The 15,035-nt window shown below is 38.3% G+C and overlaps 1 protein-coding gene across 1 annotated transcript; it reads left to right on the top strand.

The window, feature by feature from the left end:
* Positions 1–534: 534 nt before the first annotated feature.
* Positions 535–1,242, top strand: LOC143886024 (uncharacterized). Its single transcript, XM_077390025.1, has one exon. The coding sequence runs from the start codon at positions 535–537 to the stop codon at positions 1,240–1,242; it is 708 nt and encodes a 235-aa protein (XP_077246140.1).
* The last annotated feature ends 13,793 nt before the right edge of the window (positions 1,243–15,035 follow it).

The raw sequence follows: 15,035 nt of genomic DNA, 5'->3' as shown, positions 1-15,035 counted from the left end.
AATAATCCGCACATAACTAATAGTTTGGAACACTACACACAGGTTTCATGATACAAATAATTCAACTAGTTCACAATTCCACACTAGACATAGCTATGGCCTCGATCACCTCTCAAAGTGACGGGCTATCACAATTTGCCAGCTTAACATCCCATACTTGCGTGGTTGTTGATCGGACCCACGTAGTCACGGCCAAGTTTTACAGCTCCTACCTGGCAGAGGTAACGAATCGGAAACTTTCCCACCATCAAGCACTCACTATGGAGGAAAAATACCGATCTTTACGTGACTACGCACCAGTTATCACCCTCCAACTAGTTAAGGTTGGGATATCAATTCATAGCTATGCTAGTAACCGTGCACAAGGCACCAACCAGCCCACCCAGACCCAATCATCAGTCACCATGTAGAAGGTACCAACCGGCCCACTCAGACCTAATCATCAGTCACGGCCCACTCGGGCCCAATCATAAACGTTCCATAGAGTAATAATGAACATACAACACAGATCAAATATCTAGAGATTTGCATGAAATGAAATCCAACAAAATACAGAAGAGTAAATCAACTAACAGATTTTTCGAAAATAAAACATATGCAAACCACGGCGTACTTGATCCAATACAGAAGGAGTTGATTGAGCATATTAGAGATGCTAAAACTCCAAAAGAAGCGTGGGAGGCACTCTCATCTCTGTTTTCACGGGCGAACGATGCACGGTTGCAGTTCTTGGAGAACGAGATCGGCTCATTAACACAAGGTAATTTATCTGTTTCTGATTATTTTATGAAAGCTAAAAACTTTTGTAATGAGATATCACAATTGGACGAGGTGTCTAAGATTAGTGAAAGTCGGATGCCGAGAATGATTATCCGCGGCTTGAGGCCTGAGTTTACTGGTTTTATCACTGCTATTCGGGGTTGGCCAACGCAACCGTCTCTCCTGGAGTTAGAGAATCTCTTGATTAATCAAGAGATGTTGGCAAGGCAAATGGCCGGATTGTCTGTGAAAGAAAATGAGGAAGCGCTTGCGGTGAATAGCAAGCGGAAGTGGAAGAAAAATAAAAAGCCAAAGGATGGCTATAAGAGGGATCATCGGGCTAATAACAATGACAATTCACAAGAAAAATGTGTTTTTTATTGTTATGGATGTGGGAAGCCTGGTCATAATAGAAGAAATTGTCGAGCTGGGATTGAGACCGATGAAGGGAATTCTATTGTCGAATCCAAAGATTTTCAATGAACAGAGACCCATCGTAGACATGCATATCCCGTATCTCCTGTTAATCGATTTGATCTCATTCATCTCTCTTTGAAGTCCCCATCTTCCTCATGTAGTCCATTTAAACGCTTGAACCCCACAAATTCAGCTTGCATTCAAATTTATTTGCCTTCTGACTCAAGCCATCAGTATCAATATTCTATTGTTTGGATCTATTATTTAGTACATCATTGAATAGTTGTAAGATGGAGTTCCATGTAGCAAGCATTTTGTTCACACTGCTTGAAATAATGCAAATCATCATGATCGGTTTGTGGCATGAATGCCCTCCTTATCAGGTAATGCCTCTTCCAGTTCTAGATGAATTGCGGGAAGACCTTTCTATGGACTTTGTGTTTGGTCTTTGGAACTCAACTACTGTTTCTTGCATAAGATAACAATATAAATTGACGGTCCGACTAAATTAAACTTAAACAATACTAGTTCAAGTTATTGTTTAGTTGGGTGCAAGGACAAGCAATCCTAGTCGTACCATTATATAATCACATTTCCAAACCATTTTAGTACGGATATTGAACTGATCAAATAATTGTTTTTATTTTCATTTATCACATCGACCTTGGAGGTTTTTGGATCCTTTTGAAGAAATGGAAGATATATTGGCGGAATCAGATATTGAGTTGATTCATGTTAGAAGGTCTGCTAATGAGAAGGCAGATGCGTTGGCTTGAAGAGGGATAGTATGCAACTCGATGAATTGGTCTGATCGATTTCCTATTTGATGTCCCATTCATTGTGTAATTAGTTTTTTATTTTTTGTTCTGTAACTCTGGGTATTCCCTTTCGGGTGTTCCTTCTAATTCTTTTATAAAATTTGCCATTTCAAAAATAATTATCAATTATCAGATGAGTAACCGACTCTAAAAGAGTGGCTGGAATAGAGATGGTGAAACTGTCCAATTTTCCGCCGATGTTTGTGAGTAAGATTGTCTTATCAGTTTGTTTTTGAACCATGACGCATTCTAGAAATAGTGGTCCAGATCAGCCAGCTAATAAACCAATTTTATTTCGGGGTTGGGTTAGGGTTGAGGCCTCAGGCAACCGAATATAACCTGAACCCGACTCCCTAATTTTATCTGAGTTTACTTACTCATATTTCTATTATATTAAATTAAAGTTCAATGATGAATTCACACCCTTCTAAAATAAATTCATTCTCCCTCTCTCTTAAAACCATACCCACCCTCACAACACTTAAAGTTCAATGATGAATTCACACCCGTCTAAAATAAATTCATTCTCCCTCTCTCTCTCTTAAAACCGTACACACCCTCTCTCTCTCGCTCACACACACACACACACAAACCATATATATATATACTCTCACAACCTTCTCTATCTCTGTCAACACAACTCCTTGGTGGGCCTAGCAAAAGTTTTAGGTCTTTGAATAGGTAGGCCTTGCCTAGAAAATCATCTCCATAGTATCATCCTAATCCTAAAATTGAAGGCACCATATAACAAACTGAAGAGTTAGCATCATCCTAGCTATGAAGATGATTTTTGGGGGAACACAACTGAGTATTATCTTTGAACAGCTAGGCCCAACTGTGTTAAAAAAAAATACATGCACCTACATGCGAAGACCATATATGACCATTTTTTTAAAATAAAGACTTGGGCCCACCTTATTCAAAATCCAAACCATCCATTTGCTGGGCCCAATGCAAACATGCCATTCCTATAAAATCATCTTCATAGGATGATCCTAACTCTTCCATCTCTATACCGAGGCCACCGTATGACAGATTGAAGAGTTGGGATCATTCTAGTCATATGCTTTTATGGGAAAGGAGATTTGCACCGGGGCCCAACAAATGAGTGGTTTGGATCTTCGAACAAGGTGGGCCCTAATGAATTTTCTAATAAATATTGATTTTTTACATTGACTTTAGTACTATGATATATGCCTAGATTTATTTTAGACATATGATTGTATTTGTCACGCCCCGAACCCAGAATTCGAGGTAAGGCGCACGTGACAACCGCTGCATGCCCATAGGGTCACCCCTACAAGCATGCAAGGCTCCTTTACAATCAACTATTCTCAACATTCAGAGCGACTAATAATTGCGGAAATTTTAGTCTCAATTAAGGCTCAAAGGAAATACATATATAGGTCTATAAATCTAAATCCAACAATACTCATTCGATAACAGTCACCTTAATAAAATAACAAAAGTCTCTTACTGGATTAATGAAAGAAAGCAAGAATCTCCTAAGCTCCAATCCAAGTGCCTGAACTCAGCAAGTCTACTGCCACCCTTCTGAATCTGAAAATTGTTAAACCACATAATGAGCTAACAGCCCAGCCGGTTTTCCAAATCCAAGCCGGCTAATAGGAAAACAAAAACAATGTAGGTGCGGGAAAAGAAGTAACATGCTATAGAAATTTAGCCAATGCAGAAATTGATAGGAAGCAGGAAAATCATTTCTACATAAGCTACATAAGAAAAACACATTCTTTTACAAAAAAAGGTTCCAACCACTCGGTTATGCAGTTTTCCGCCTTGAAATCAATGACTAAGAATATATATTTCTAAACACTTGGTTTTGCAGTTTTTCCACTTAGAAATCAAATACTTAACAGTCTTCTCTGTGGCCAATTTCCAACCTTATTGGCAAGTAGCGTAACCCAAGGCGAACACTCGTTCGCAGGACTGACAGGTCCAAAAGCGCGCAATGTAATATTATCAATAGCCAGAGGACTCCCTACTGGCAGCCCGAGATCAACCTTACGGGCAGAGAAAATTTGACCGGTCTACGTGATCACGTCCTGTGTATTGACCCACTGGTAGGTTGGGCACTAGATCCCCACCAGAGATCAAGCTTACTAGCGGAATCCATTCCATACCAAGACTGTATACAATTATAGAGAGAAGCAATTTAATGTTTGGAATACCGTGCCATAAATTTTGTAAACGCTTCAAACCATAGGGGACTCCCCCCATTCCAATCTATGAAAGCCATATCGTAAACAAAGTGCTTTTCAAATTGTTTGCTTCATGAATTCTAGTTTTCAAAATCATGTTCTTCATAAATCTTTTTATGTATAAAAATGAAAACATTTCAAGACTAAAGGATACCATGCATAATGACATTCAACTATTTAGAATGACATGCTAAAAAACGGCCAGTGAGAATCTTCTCCAAAACAGGTTCCAAGTAAGAGTAGATATGCAAAAATTGTAATAGAAAGCTTTCAACTTAGCTAAGGTAAATATTTGATAATATACTGACATAGGGTAGGATCACCTACCTTAAGCGCTACTCTAAGAATTTCCTTTAGCGAAGCACCCAGTTGAAACTTGTGGCTGTTATTTTGGGCGAGATCCATGGTAACAGAAAACTTCAGTCAATTTGTGAACATCCATTATCAAGAATATTGCTTTTATAATCTGTTTGCAGGTTGCCGAAATCCGAAATGATGAAGGACAACAAGGGCTTCAATTGGATCAGAGGGATGTCTTCTTGGAATAAAGAACTACTGGGTGAATTTCAGCAGCTTATAAATCTTAGAAGAAATCAACAAGTGACAAGGAATTCCATTGCAAAGGCTGGGTTAGAAGGGAAAAATTATAAGGTTTCTAGCCTTCAAAAACTCACGACCACCTATTTCCAATGTAGAGGTTTTCAATGGTTGCATTCCATCTATAAAGGCACTCTTATTTCTAGAAGGTAATCCAAAATGAGTCAGCCACTACCAACAGATTTCTTCTCTTCCTCTAATAAGAATGGAATCCCATCTAACTATGGAAGCAAGGACCTCCAATAAGCCTATGAAGCAGCTCTTTTCTATAGATACGATAACCCAAAATTTCCCGCATAGGAACTGTCCAAAACGATGTGGCTCACATGCCTTTTTCGTTATGCAAGCAATATTTCGAACAAGGAATTATTGACCTGTCATTTTCCTTTTTGCATAAATAGATGCTACCTTATTCTCTACTAGCTGAAAATCTATAGGAGGAAACCTACCAAGATTGCATCTTGAAATGATAGAGCTTCCTAATACATCCTACCCACTAGTGGAATATTCTATTCAAGGTAAAATTTAACTTTAGTGAAGGTGTTATATTCGGTCAATTGCTTTCCAAAATGAGCAGCCTTGTAAAAAGTGTTCAAATGGACTTTACTCCATTGATGATAATAGCACCCTTTACCATTTTCAATGTCTCCTGCCTAAACATAATGCTTCAATTTGAAAAAGATACCCACTTCCAAGTAATTATTCCTAAACTTGAAATTGGTAATGGCACTCATTCCAATAAAATTAATCTTAAGTCCATTTGATAATAACACCCATTACAAGTAGTTAAAACATGTTCAAGCATTGGGGCTGGGTGCTACATAATTACCCCCTTCAAAGAATTTCGTCCTCGAAATTCACATACAAGAATAGTTCTCTCTCTCTCTCTCTCTCTCTCTCTCAACGATTTCTAAACTCAACTTAACACTTGAAACGATGCACCTCCTGAAACTGGATTCTTCCAGATCTACCATGCTTACTGGCTGATCACAAGGGAGATTGACATTTGTGAAAAGAAATGGAAACTACTACCTACCAATCCTCAAAGTTGTAAGATAGGTTCTTCAATAATCTTCAAAATCGTAGATAAACTTCTAATGGGTTACAAGATCATAAGCTTACGCTCTCATAGTGCACGAAATCATGTCTAGTATTCCACTGGCACCCAAGGTCATCCTCTATATTCATAAAAAGAGAAAAAAAAAAATTCATAGATCATAAAATAGGTTCTCACAGTGTATATGACCATGCCTAAGATTTCCTTAGTTTCCAATTTCACCAATTATGTCCCAAAGATCCACAAGGTCACAAACCGTGCTCTACCTAAAACGAACCTTGCATGGTCCTAACATCTTAGATTCCACCCAACTATCACTTCTCAGATTACTAGCCCGTAGGACCTAAAGCCTAAGCTTTGATACAACTTTACTGTCACGCCCCGAACCCAGAATTCGAGGTAAGGCGCACGTGACAACCGCTGCATGCCCATAGGGTCACCCCTACAAGCATGCAAGGCTCCTTTACAATCAACTATTCTCAACATTCAGAGCGACTAATAATTGCGGAAATTTTAGTCTCAATTAAGGCTCAAAGGAAATACATATATAGGTCTATAAATCTAAATCCAACAATACTCATTCGATAACAGTCACCTTAATAAAATAACAAAAGTCTCTTACTGGATTAATGAAAGAAAGCAAGAATCTCCTAAGCTCCAATCCAAGTGCCTGAACTCAGCAAGTCTACTGCCACCCTTCTGAATCTGAAAATTGTTAAACCACATAATGAGCTAACAGCCCAGCCGGTTTCCCAAATCCAAGCCGGCTAATAGGAAAACGAAAACAATGTAGGTGCGGGAAAAGAAGTAACATGCTATAGAAATTTAGCCAATGCAGAAATTGATAGGAAGCAAGAAAATCATTTCTACATAAGCTACATAAGAAAAATACATTCTTTTACAAAAAAAGGTTCCAACCACTCGGTTATGCAGTTTTCCGCCTTGAAATCAATGACTAAGAATATATATTTCTAAACACTTGGTTTTGCAGTTTTTCCACTTAGAAATCAAATACTTAACAGTCTTCTCTGTGGCCAATTTCCAACCTTATTGGCAAGTAGCGTAACCCAAGGCGAACACTCGTTCGCAGGACTCACAGGTCCAAAAGCGCGCAATGTAATATTATCAATAGCCAAAGGACTCCCTACTGGCGGCCCGAGATCAACCTTACGGGCAGATAAAATTTGACCGGTCTACGTGATCACGTCCAGTGTACTCACCCACTGGTAGGTTGCGCACTAGATCCCCACCAGAGATCAACCTTACTGGCGGAATCCATTCCATACCAAGACTGTATACAATTATAGAGAGAAGCAATTTAATGTTTGCAATACCGTGCCATAAATTTTGTAAACGCTTCAAGCCATAGGGGACTCCCCCCATTCCAATCTATGAAAACCATATCATAAACAAAGTGCTTTTCAAATTGTTTGCTTCATGAATTCTAGTTTTCAAAATCATGTTCTTCATAAATCTTTTTATGTATAGGAATGAAAACATTTCAAGACTAAAGGATACCATGCAGAATGACATTCAACTATTTAGAATGACATGCTAAAAAACGGCCAGTGAGAATCTTCTCCAAAACAGGTTCCAAGTGAGAGTAGATATGCAAAAATTGTAATAGAAAGCTTTCAACTTAGCTAATGTAAATATTTGATAATATACTGACATAGGGTAGGATCACCTACCTTAAGCGCTACTCTAAGAATTTCCTTTAGCGAAGCACCCAGTTGAAACTTGTGGCTGTTATTTTGGGCGAGATCCATGGTAACAGAAAACTTCAGTCAATTTGTGAACATCCATTATCAAGAATATTGCTTTTATAATCTGTTTGCAGGTTGCCGAAATCCGAAATGATGAAGGACAACAAGGGCTTCAATTGGATCAAAGGAATGTCTTCTTGGAATAAAGAACTACTGGGTGAATTTCAACAGCTTATAAATCTTAGAAGAAATCAACAAGTGGCAAGGAATTCCATTGCAAAGGCTGGGTTAGAAGGGAAAAATTATAAGGTTTCTAGCCTTCAAAAACTCACGACCACTTATTTCCAATGTAGAGGCTTTCAATGGTTGCATTCCATCTATAAAGGCACTCTTATTTCTAGAAGGTAATCCAAAATGAGTCAGCCACTACCAACAGATTTCTTCTCTTCCTCTAATAAGAATGGAATCCCATCTAACTATGGAAGCAAGGACCTCCAATAAGCCTATGAAGCAGCTCTTTTCTATAGATACGATAACCCAAAATTTCCCTCATAGGAACTGTCCAAAACGATGTGGCTCACATGCCTTTTTCGTTATGCAAGCAATATTTCGAACAAGGAATTATTGACCTGTCATTTTCCTTTTTGCATAAATAGATGCTACCTTATTCTCTACTAGCTGAAAATCTATAGGAGGAAACCTACCAAGATTGCATCTTGAAATGATAGAGCTTCCTAATACATCCTACCCACTAGTGAAAGATTCTATTCAAGGTCAAATTTAACTTTAGTGAAGGTGTTATATTCGGTCAATTGCTTTCCAAAATGAGCAGCCTTGTAAAAAGTGTTCAATGGACTTTACTCCATTGATGATAATAGCACCCTTTACCATTTTCATAGGGTAATAACGAACATACAACACAGATCAAGTATCTAGAGATTTGCATGAAATGAAATCCAACAAAATACAGAAGAGTAAATCAACTAACAGATTTTTCGAAAATAAAACATATGCAAACCACGACGTACTTGATCCAATACAGAAGGAGTTGATTGAGCATATTAGAGATGCTAAAACTCCAAAAGAAGCGTGGGAGGCACTCTCATCTCTCTTTTCACGGGCGAACGATGCACGGTTGCAGTTGTTGGAGAACGAGATCGGCTCATTAACACAAGGTAATTTATCTGTTTCTGATTATTTTATGAAAGCTAAAAACTTTTGTAATGAGATATCTCAATTGGACGAGGTGTCTAAGATTAGTGAAAGTCGGATGCCGAGAATGATTATCCGCGGCTTGAGGCCTGAGTTTAGTGGTTTTATCACTGCTATTCGGGGTTGGCCAACGCAACCGTCTCTAATGGAGTTGGAGAATCTCTTGATTAATCAAGAGATGTTGGCAAGGCAAATGGCCGGATTGTCTGTGAAAGAAAATGAGGAAGCGCTTGCGGTGAATAGCAAGCGGAAGTGGAAGGAAAATAAAAAGCCAAAGGATGGCTATAAGAGGGTTGATCGGGCTAATAACAATGACAATTCAGAAGAAAAATGTGTTTTTTATTGTTATGGATGTGGGAAGCCTGGTCATAATAGAAGAAATTGTCGAGCTGGGATTGAGACCGATGATGGGAATTTTATTGTTGAATCCAAAGATAAGGAGGATGATGACGATGGTGAATGGGATATGCAAGCTTCTTTTGCTTGTGATGTGGCAGTGGAAGAGACTGCTACGGAATATGACTTTGAGGGGGAGGTTTGTTTTGCACTAAATGTTGCAGAATCTCCTGTTGTGAAGAATCATGATTGTGAAACAAATTTGGTTGGTGAACAAGAGACACTTACCGAAGAGTGTAATATCTCAGAAGATCATGAGGTGGAAGAGGCGTTTACGGTAGATTGTAATGTCTCGGAAAATAGTAAGGTGGAGGAGCCGACTTCGTTTGAAGAGGCAAAAGACATAAAGGAGTGGCAAATCGCTATGGGCGAGGAGATCACTGCCTTTAAGAAGAATGAAACATGGGATTTGGTTCCACTACCTGGTGGAGTGTACCCTATTTCTTGTAAGTAGGTGTACAAGGTAAAGACCAAAGCGGATGGTTCGATAGAAAGGTTCATGGCGAAACTTCTTGCTCGAGTATTCCGTCAAAGTACACGCTTGATTATGATGAGACGTTCAGTGCAGTAGCCAAAATCACTACGGTAAGTGTGCTCATTGCCCTTGCTGCTTGTAAAGGATGGAAGTTGTGGCAAATGGACGTGCAGAATGAATTCTTGTATGGTGAATTGGATCGAGAAATTTTCATGGAGCAACCCAGGAAGTTTGAAAGTACCAGAAATCCGCAATACGTGTGAAAGTTGCGGAAGGCTTTATATGGTTTGAAACAGAATCTGAAAGCGTGGTACGGTGAGATAGGGAGGTTTCATCATGCTTTCAATGGGTTGAGCTACAAGAAGTTTGTGAAGTCTCGGAAGGATCTTAGCGTTGCTAGTGGAGAGTTACGCTCAAGGGGAGTGCTAGAGTCATCACTGATTCATGCACGACATCGGAGGGGTTGGGCCAACATGGTTGATTCATAACGGGGTTGAGTAGTTTGGCGAGTCAATGTTGAGGGGGAGAATTGTGAACGTGTCACCACCGACTCACCACCGACTCATTAGAGTCTTTATTTTATTTGGTTTTGTTTTATAGTGAGATAACAATTAGGAAGAGTTTATTTTCTTTTGAAATTCTATGTCTATATATAGTGACCGAATGAATAAAGTGAGTGGTCTTTCCACGTTATTTTTAAGAGAGTGCAATTCACGTTATTCTGCAGAGAAGAGATACAGCATTTGTTTCTCTCTCCTCTTGATATATTATCCATTATCTCAATTTGGTTCAACTTTATTGTTTGGTTCTCTTCTCCAAATATACCAAAGAAGGTTTACACCCCTCCCCTTAACGGCTAGCTTTAAAAGGGTGAGTTCTACCTAGGTCACAACAAGTGGTATAAGAGGCGGGGTTTGGTAACCCCGGTGTGCCCTCTTGGACGGTGAAAATCCCTCAAGGCCTCGGAGAATATCTCGTAGTTCCCATGTTGACGATGTGTGGGGGAAATTTTTGTGGGTTCCACATGATTTAAGTTTCATCTTTCTTTTCCTTTTCATTTGTTTTGAGAAAGAAATCGATCAATTCCGATTCTTTCTTTTTCTATTGATTCTTTTCCGATCGAGATGTATGGATCCGTGGATCTATGTGTCTATATAGATCCTGCTCATGGATTAATGAAAATGTACAAAAGCTCTAATTGCCTCAGTCATTGTATGAGTCTCTTCCTTTTTGCGTATGGCATCGTCACTCCCTTTGGCAGCATACACTAATTTGGAACTTAATTTGAAAGCCATATTTCAACCCGGACGTTTTCGGGATGCCCCTAATAACCAACGATCAGAAAAGCAAGGAGATATGGCTAGGCTTATAAGGGAATGGACACGCTCCCCTAAACAGCTATCTTTTAAGGGAGAGTTCTACCTGGGTCTCAACATCATTGATGAAAAAAACTCTTACATGATCAACAATCCAAAATGAAGGCAAGAATCCTATTTAACTTAATAAAATTCCTACCAAAAAAAATCCCAACTGCATATTGGTTTCTTTGTAATGGAGAAATTATACGATAAAATAGCGAAATGCTACATATTGGTTTCTATTTTACTCTTTTTGCAAATACTGCATATTGGTTTACTCTTTTTTGCAAAAAAAAAAAAAAAACCCTTAAAATTATAAACAATAGAGAAATTAAATGATGAAATGGCGTACAAACACGTACTCATCATCACATCCTTGATATTTGATCCAACAGCAGCTCACTTTTTGTGAGAACATAAGAATATACCATGCTCTATGCAAATACTGCATATTGGTTTACTCTTTTTGCAACAAAAACCCATAAAACTATAAAAAAATAGAGAAATTATATGATGAAATGGCTTACAAACACGTACTCATCAATTCATCATCACATCCTTGATATTTGATCCAACAACAACCCACTTTTTGTGAGAATATAAGAATATACCATGCTCTACGTGAACGTGACCCATCATACAGTGTGGTCCCCAGTTTTGTACCCACCATATATCAAAAACAGTGTAAGCATCGAACAATATCTTGATACGGAGATGGCTCCAAATTTAGGGCGGCTTTGAATTTTCCCTGCACAAATGCCATTAATGGGGCCTCAACGATATGTCTACTTGTCCAGGTGGATGATACTAAAGGTACATCACAGATCTCTACCGAATGACAATGTCTCTCTCGTCCCTTACATCTAGCTTCCGCGGGCAGTCTATAGAGATAAGATTAGGGCCCAATAAATGGCATAAGTTCAGTTAGGATTTTCATTATTAGTCGTTTCTTAATTTGTTATTCACTTAGTGGGCTTGGCTGTTTTATAACTTTTCCGAAAAGAGTTCGTATTAAGGCCATGTTTTGCAACCATTAATATTTTTCAATGATTAATTAGTTTCTTAAGTGGTGAGAGAGAGGTAGCTAGACGGTTGGGAGGAGATATATACTTAGATGCCACGAATGAGTAGAGAGGGTGACACACCTGGGCTAAGATATCCTCCAGTTTCAATTTTCAAAATGTCCAATTTGATCCTATAGACTTGATCATGGTTCATATAGAACTCTCCATTTCAATCCACACTGACAATTATACTTCCAAACAACCAAAGCTCTGATATCACTTAGCCAAATTAAGAGCTTCTAACGAATCATTTTATATGTGGTAACCGTAATCCTTAGCCCGTCGTGTACATCTAATCCATTATTATTTAATAAAATCAGCATCTTCATTAAAAAAAAGGATATACCGCCCGAAGCTTAAAATGGGGCCCACTCACATTCTGCATGATCTCAACCTTCCATTCAGGATGGCCCCCCCTTTCATACCCCCCATATCTAGAAAATCTTTGTCATTAATTAATAGCATTCGAGAAATTGAAAGTTGTTTACAGATAAGATTAGGGCCCAATAAATGGCGCAAGTTTTTCATCACTTTATCTTTACGTATGACGACAATGTCTCTCATCACTTATCTTCCTGCAAGCCGTCTATAGAGATGAGATTAGGGCCCAATAAATGGCTTAAGTTTTTTTCTAGGATTTTCTCTATAACTGGTTTCTTGGTTACAGACTTAGTCCGCTTGGCTATTTGATAAGTTTTTTGAAAAAAGCTCATATCAAGGCCATGTTTGGCAACCATAATATTTTTTGGGCAGTGATAAATGGACCCCCATATATCTTAAATCGACCCCTTTTAAGGTAAACCGTTAGGGCAGGTGAAAAAAGTTTTCATCTGCTGTTAAACACCGTACAAGTGAGTAACTCACACCCCAAAGGTTTTACGTTAAAAGGGGTCTATTTAAGATATATGGGGGTTGATTTATCACTCTCCCCCCCTCCCCCCACCCCTCTTTTTTTTTTCTTGGTTACCTTGTTTTTCATTCTTTTCTTCCCCTTTCCCCACTAAGTCCCTCTTATGTCCCCGCCTTTCCCACCCTCCCTCACCATTTGGTAAGCTAATATTTTCCAGGAAAAAAAATTCATGGTAGCCAGATATGCTCTGAAACTAACTTGTTTTCACCAAATAAGCTAACAACATCCAAACGAAAGGTATAAAATCGGAGCAAAACAAGGGAGTACATATATCATCTGTATTTTCACTTCTCTTAATAGATTGTTGCGAATTATATCAGCCAATGAGAACTGGGTCACATAAAGATGAAGAGTGCAAGTATAAAATAGGAGACAAGACATATCATATCCCACTAAGGGTGTCAATTTTGGCTCGGGCTCGGCGGCTCGCTCGGGCTCGGCTCGAATCCTTAACGAGCCGAGCCCGAGTTAGGCCTGGCTCGGCTCGGCTCGTAAAAGCTCGTTTAGGGCTAAAAGTCTAAAACCATAGATAATTAGATATTACTATATTAGACTAGTAGTTTAGTAATTTAAGAAATTTCTAATTTAATTAAGAGGTTTCCAACTTTCCATTGGCTTTCAAAGTGGGACCAAACATTAAAAAAAGTTTCTGATTTTCCTTTAAAAGTCTAAAAGTATCAAAATCAATTTGGGATTGCTCTTTTGCAAAACAGAACGAGAAGTGAGAACTCCAAAACCCTAGCGCCACTTCCTTCTCGTCTCCGACTCCACCTCTCTACGACTTTGAGCCTCCGGCCTCTTCTCCACTCTCCACGCCTCGGGCCTCCGGCATCTTCTCCAAACCCGCGGCACTCTCGCCATTTGCGCTGCATCTTCTTCGTCGTTGGAGATATTTTTTTCTAAAAATACATAAAATACAAAACAAATAGGGAAAAATGGGTATCGAGCTTTAGATTTTGGCCTTTTATCATAAACAAAAATTACCTTTTGCTTCTTTTAGGGTTTCAATCAAACCGTTTTAGGGTTTCAGGTTTTTTTTCCTCCTTTTGCTTCCCTTTTAGGGTTTCAATCAAACCACTAAATTCGGTGGAAACAAGGGCTTTATTTGCTCAAGTAATGTTTGTTTTGTCCTCCAATTTAGTGGAGATTTTGATTCTGCCGTTTCAACTACTTGATTCTTTTTGGAATGGAAAAATGTTTTTCATAATTGGTAGTTGTTTTTACAAGAGAAAAACTCAAATAAACACTACTCAATTTTTACATTGAAGGATCTTCGAATTATGATAATATCTCGGTAATTTAGCCAAAATCATATCATTTTCATCTAAATCGTGGAAAGGAAAAAAATTTCCAGGAAAAAAATTCTGTCAGAAATGTTATTCTTTCAATCCAAACCGGGCCTAAACATGTAGTTAAAAAGGCCTCTGTTTTGGATTGCTTCCATGAATAATTGGGATTTGCTAGGTAATTTTTCAGAAAGCCATTTAGAAGCCCACTTTTGTAGGAAAGAACAACCACCTCACTTCTATTAAATGAATAAGACAAACTATGCTAAAAAAGTAAGCTTATGTGGCTGTTCTCTCCTGCAAAAGTTAGCAGGGAAATGTATTTCCAATTTTCCACAATTTTGTCTAGCAAATCCCTAAAAAGAAAACCTATGTTTTGTGGTAATTTTCTAATCAAGCTATGTTTTGTGCTAAAAAAGGTCCTACAAGTAGGGGTGTAAACCATTTTCTAATCAAGCAGCCATGTGGTAATTTTGAATTCGAAAACCATTTTATTTCATTAGATGACTTCATTATACAATTGCTTCAGGTTTTGTAAAATTCTCCATGGGCAACTTAACTTGCATGGTCATATTATTTTTTATCCCTATTAGTTAATAATGGCTATTGATTTGGAGAAGAGAAAAGCTATGTTTTTTTTATCCTTATTGGTTAACATAGAAAAGCTATGTTTTATCCTTCAGTGTTCACTTTTATTATATGTTGTTGTTTGTTCTATTAATATGGATATTGTTTATGCTATTATTTTCTATCAAATGACT

The sequence above is a fragment of the Tasmannia lanceolata genome, unplaced genomic scaffold (assembly GCF_043159265.1).
Source record: "Tasmannia lanceolata isolate RefF3 unplaced genomic scaffold, GAP_Taslan_0.1 ptg000011l, whole genome shotgun sequence".
Taxonomy (NCBI): Eukaryota; Viridiplantae; Streptophyta; class Magnoliopsida; order Canellales; family Winteraceae; genus Tasmannia; species Tasmannia lanceolata.
Note: the sequence above shows the minus strand (reverse complement) of the source record. Positions and strands in the feature narration are given on the sequence as shown.